The sequence below is a fragment of the Calidris pugnax genome, unplaced genomic scaffold, assembly GCF_001431845.1.
Source record: "Calidris pugnax isolate Ruff unplaced genomic scaffold, ASM143184v1 scaffold125, whole genome shotgun sequence".
Classification (NCBI taxonomy): Eukaryota; Metazoa; Chordata; class Aves; order Charadriiformes; family Scolopacidae; genus Calidris; species Calidris pugnax.
In genome coordinates, this window is record NW_015090906.1 from 3,521,074 (window position 1) to 3,525,349 (window position 4,276).

Here is a 4,276-nt window from a genome sequence, read left to right on the forward strand (position 1 = left end):
ATTATTAAAATACCGAGAGATACACTAATGCTGCGGTTCCCCGGGTTTCGCTTCCTCCTGAAGGCGCCGCAGCTGAGCGCACCGTGGGGTGGCAGAGAGGGATGGGTGTCCGTCCCGTCGTGTGTGTGTGTGTCGTGTCCCCCCCCCCACCTCCCATCGGGGGCAACAAGAGCCCCTGTGGCAACGATTTTGGGAGGAGGGGGGCGATTAGAGCTCCTGGGGCCGGTTGTACCCACCCCAACCCATTTGGACAAAGGGGGAGTTTGGGTGAAAACTCAGAGGGGTGGGGAAGATAAAGTCCTTTCCCCCCCAACACACACCCCCACATTCCCAGGGGCTTCAGCTCCCTCTCTTTTCATCATAGGGATGTTTTTGCTTGTGGAGAGGAGGGGTGGGGGCAGCCTTTCCTCTTTCTCCCCCCAAACATCTCTTCCTCTCCCGAAGAAGGGGGATGAAGAAGCCAAAAGCCCTACCTGTGCTTGACCGTGCTTTCGGTCGCGATTTACACCCGAAGCCGGTAGGAGATCCTCCTAAGAGGCTACTGGGGGGAAAAAGTCCAGAGCCATATTCTGGGACATACGGTGGGTAGGTAGTGATGGGGTGATGAGCGGAGGAGGTGGCACCTCCTAAAGAGGCCATGCTGCTCCGAGAGTGAGAGGACTCCAGCTTCATGGTGTCGGCCAGGGACACTTGGTATTTGATGCATTCCTTCTCGTCTTGCCGGGTGGAGCCGGTGGAACCGGGGGTGGAGATGGAGGGATCCGGGGACACATCTTTCGGAGGGGTGGGTGGGAAGGTGAAAAGGTGCGGGCTGGAGTGGCCGGCGGATAAAGTGGAAGAGGAAGCGGGTGGGTAGACGCTGAGGGGTCCCGGTGAGCTGTGATGGATGGAGGTCTTGGAGAAGGGGCTGAGGTTCCAAGGGGAAGCGCTGTGGTGGCTGCTCAGCGCCTTGCTCCCATCCAGCCAAGGCAGCGAACCGTGCAGCAACGGGGGGCGACACACCTGGCTCCCTGCTCGGAGAAAACACAGCGAAAACACCCGTTAAACCACCCCTAAAAACCCTTTGCCACCCTAACAACCCCCCCCCAGGGGGATGCCGGGCTGTATCCCCCCCTTCCCCTCCTTCTCAAAGGGCTCAACATGCCGGGGGGAGCAAGGAAAAATCCTTCTGATGCTTCTCATCCCCTTGAAAAAATTCAAATTTAAAAGCGGCGGTAAGGAGGAGATGGCATCTCGGATGCTGCTCCGGGTCGGGATTTCCCGAGCAGGGATGCCAGCCCTGGGACACGGAATTTGGTGAGCCCTTACATCCCTCTCTCCCTTCTCCAGACAATCCCACGCGAATTTTGAGGGAAAGATCCTGCGTGGAATTGCCAAACCCCGACTAGCAGAAATCATTTTTTATTATTATTATTTTTATTTTTCTTAGCTAGAAAATAATTCCCCGAACGCAGCCGTGGGCTATAAACCCTAGGAATATTCTGGCCAAACGAAGAAGCCCAGAAGATGCCCACAGACGTGATAATAACCTTTCCAACAGAGCTGCTGAACTTTGCAAACCGCCTAGTTTGTCTTTTTTTTTTTTTTTCCTTCCACGAAAAATGTTAGAGGGCTTTTTCGTGGCAATGTGGCACACGTAGAGTACCAACTGCCTCCAAAGACACTCTCCGTCCCCTTCTTATGACAAGAGACCCTTCATTTTTTATTTTAAAATACAGACCTGGACTTTTGGAAGAAAGAAAAAAAAAAAAAGACACAAAACCAACCCACTAGATTTATGCGGTCAAACCTTGTTTCTTTTGGTTGTGAATGTTCTTAAGGGATGGTACGGAATATTTTAAATTAATCGCTGCCCTTGCTAAAAATACATATATATGTGTATCTCCAAAGAGACAAATCTACCCAAATCTAGAGCAACTTGAGCAAATCGCCATAAGCTGAAAAACACAGTTATTCAACTGGAGGAGAGCAAGTTTGCCTTAACCTCTGTAGGTACCGTGATAGGTGTATAGAGAGGGCTAAATATACAGAAGGAGAGATGCAAACAACAGATCTATAGAGCCACAGATAGTTCAAGAGCTGGTGCAGCGTGGACACCTTATGTTTGCACGGGAGCTTGTGTGTGTGTGTGCGCGTCTAGAAAATCTCCAAAGCTGGTTTTCAGCGTACCAGGCATTTGTGAACAATACTGAAAGTAACTGCTCGAAAGGAAGGGAAGGTGGGTTATACGAATAGAAAGGGTCAAGATTCATTATCTTCTCCAGGAAGTAGCATAGTAAATAATATTCAGGCTAGATCAGAGAGACCGCATTTCCACTTTCTGCTGATATATTGGGAAAAAAAAAAAAAAAAAAAAGAAATGAGAAGAAAAGAAAAAAAGAAAGACAGGACAAAGGCTGCTGATCCTTAGAAATAATTGTTTTAAAGGGACTAATAGCAGAACAATGCAGTTACTGAGCGGAGCCTAATGCAGACTCGCACTCAACAAGTAGCTGAGGGCTGGGAGCAGCCCCCTCAACCCGGCTCGGCTCCATCTCCCCTCGCTCGTCCCACTTTCTCCTCCTTGATTTTGGGCTGATTTCCAGCGCTAACCTCGGGCTTTTTAGATTTCGCCACTACAGAGGTCACTGTCCGGCTTCACAAATCAGCATCTCCTTTTTTCCCTCCATTTAAAAAAAAAAAAATTATTTTTTTCTTTTCTCTGATTTTTATCTATAAGGGGAAACTCCAGCTATAAGTACTGGATGTCTCCGATGTCTTGACAAAAAAGATGCCACCAAAGCACTCATCCCTCCGCGGACCTGGGCCCCATCGGCCCCAGGTATTTCGCCTCCTCTCTAAGAGCTGTGACCCAGGAACAACATTCACATCGTGGATCGTTACCTTCCTGCGGGACCCCCAGGAAAACAACATCAGCTCCGATACCTGATTATACACCACGAGATATTTTTAATTTTTTTTTTTTTTTGCTCCCCTTTCTTTCTTATCATTAACACACGCCGTGATAAGGCCCTGGGTGCATGTGCAAAACTTTCGACCCGAGCCTAACAAGCTCACCAAGTGCGAATGAAATAGCCCAAGCGTGAGGACAAGCAGGGTCATTTTCACACCCCTGCTCTCCGGCTTTGCTTTTCTCCCCCCGGAGCAGCTTAACCGTGCAAAAAAAAAAAATACAAAAAAAAAAACACTAAAGGCAGTATGAAAACCCTAACTGTTAACCTAATTAAAGAGAGGGAGGGCGGCTAAAGCGAAAGAGAGAGGGAAAGAGGAAGAAAACAAGAGAAAGATGAAAGGGACAGAAAGAGAAAGAAGGAGAGCGAGAGAGGGGGGGAAAGGGAGGGAGAAGAGGGGAGAGAGATAAGAGGGGAGAGAAAGCGAGAAAAAGAAAGAACGAACGCGAGAAAGAAGTATAAAGAAAGATAGAAATAAAGAAAAAAAAAAAGGAAGAAAAGATGGAAAGAATGAAAGAGGAAGAGGGCAAGAAAGATTTAAAAAAGAAAAGAAAAAAGAAAAGAAATAGATAAAGAGGAAGGAAGCCTGAATTTTGATTTATTCCCAATAAGCCAACCCCAAAAATCCACCCGTGACGTAGTTTCCCCGCCGGCAGGAGAGGTGCCGGGGTCTGCCCGACGGCAGCGCGGAGCCACCGGGACCGAGAGCGGGGACCGAGACCGGGGACCTCCCCGTAGGAACCGGGGGGTGTCGTCGGGGGCCACTCACCGTGGTGGGCCGTGGGGTATCTCTGCACGGTGGCTCTGACGGAGTTGCCGTAATACGGAGGGACGGGGTTGCCTTGTCCGTCGATGTTAAAAAGTACATCCACTTCCTCGGCGAGAGGATACTGCGTGGGGTCCATGTAGGTATGGCCAAGAGTGGGGTGGTGGGAGTCCGGGTGCTGCCCATTGAGCACGGCCGGGTGGTGGTGGCTCACCCACCGCGGCTGGTCCGTGGAGACCTCCATCTTCCGCGCTCTCTTGCTCCGCCGCTGCTCTTCCTCCTCCTCCTCCTCCTCCTCAGCAAGGCGCGGAGGGTTTGAGATAGGAGGGGGAGACGGTGCTGGAGTTATGCAGAGGTGGGGAAGGGGGGTGGTGGTGGTGTGGAAAGTGCTCGGCGAGTTTGGGGATGTTTCTGGTTAGGTTTGGTTGAAAGTGGAAGGAGGGAGGGGGGGTTATGGTGATAAACGATCGATTCCAAAAAAAAAAAAAAAAAAAAAAAAAGGGGGGAAAAAAAAAAAAAAAAAAAAAAAAAAAAAAAAAAAAAAAAAAAAAACAAAGAA

General features: G+C 49.6%; 1 protein-coding gene across 2 annotated transcripts in view; it reads right to left on the minus strand.

Moving 5' to 3' along the window:
• GATA3 (GATA binding protein 3) overlaps positions 1-4,202 on the minus strand; it is a 25,479-nt gene extending 21,277 nt beyond the window's left edge. For both annotated transcript variants that reach the window (XM_014949061.1, XM_014949060.1), the window contains exons 1-2: positions 3,721-4,202; positions 474-1,010 (exon numbers count right to left, since the gene is read on the minus strand). In XM_014949061.1, the coding sequence (XP_014804547.1) occupies positions 474-1,010; positions 3,721-3,961 (778 nt within the window). In that variant the 5' untranslated portion in view covers positions 3,962-4,202. The remainder of the gene's footprint in view (positions 1-473; positions 1,011-3,720) is intronic.
• Positions 4,203-4,276: the final 74 nt, after the last annotated feature.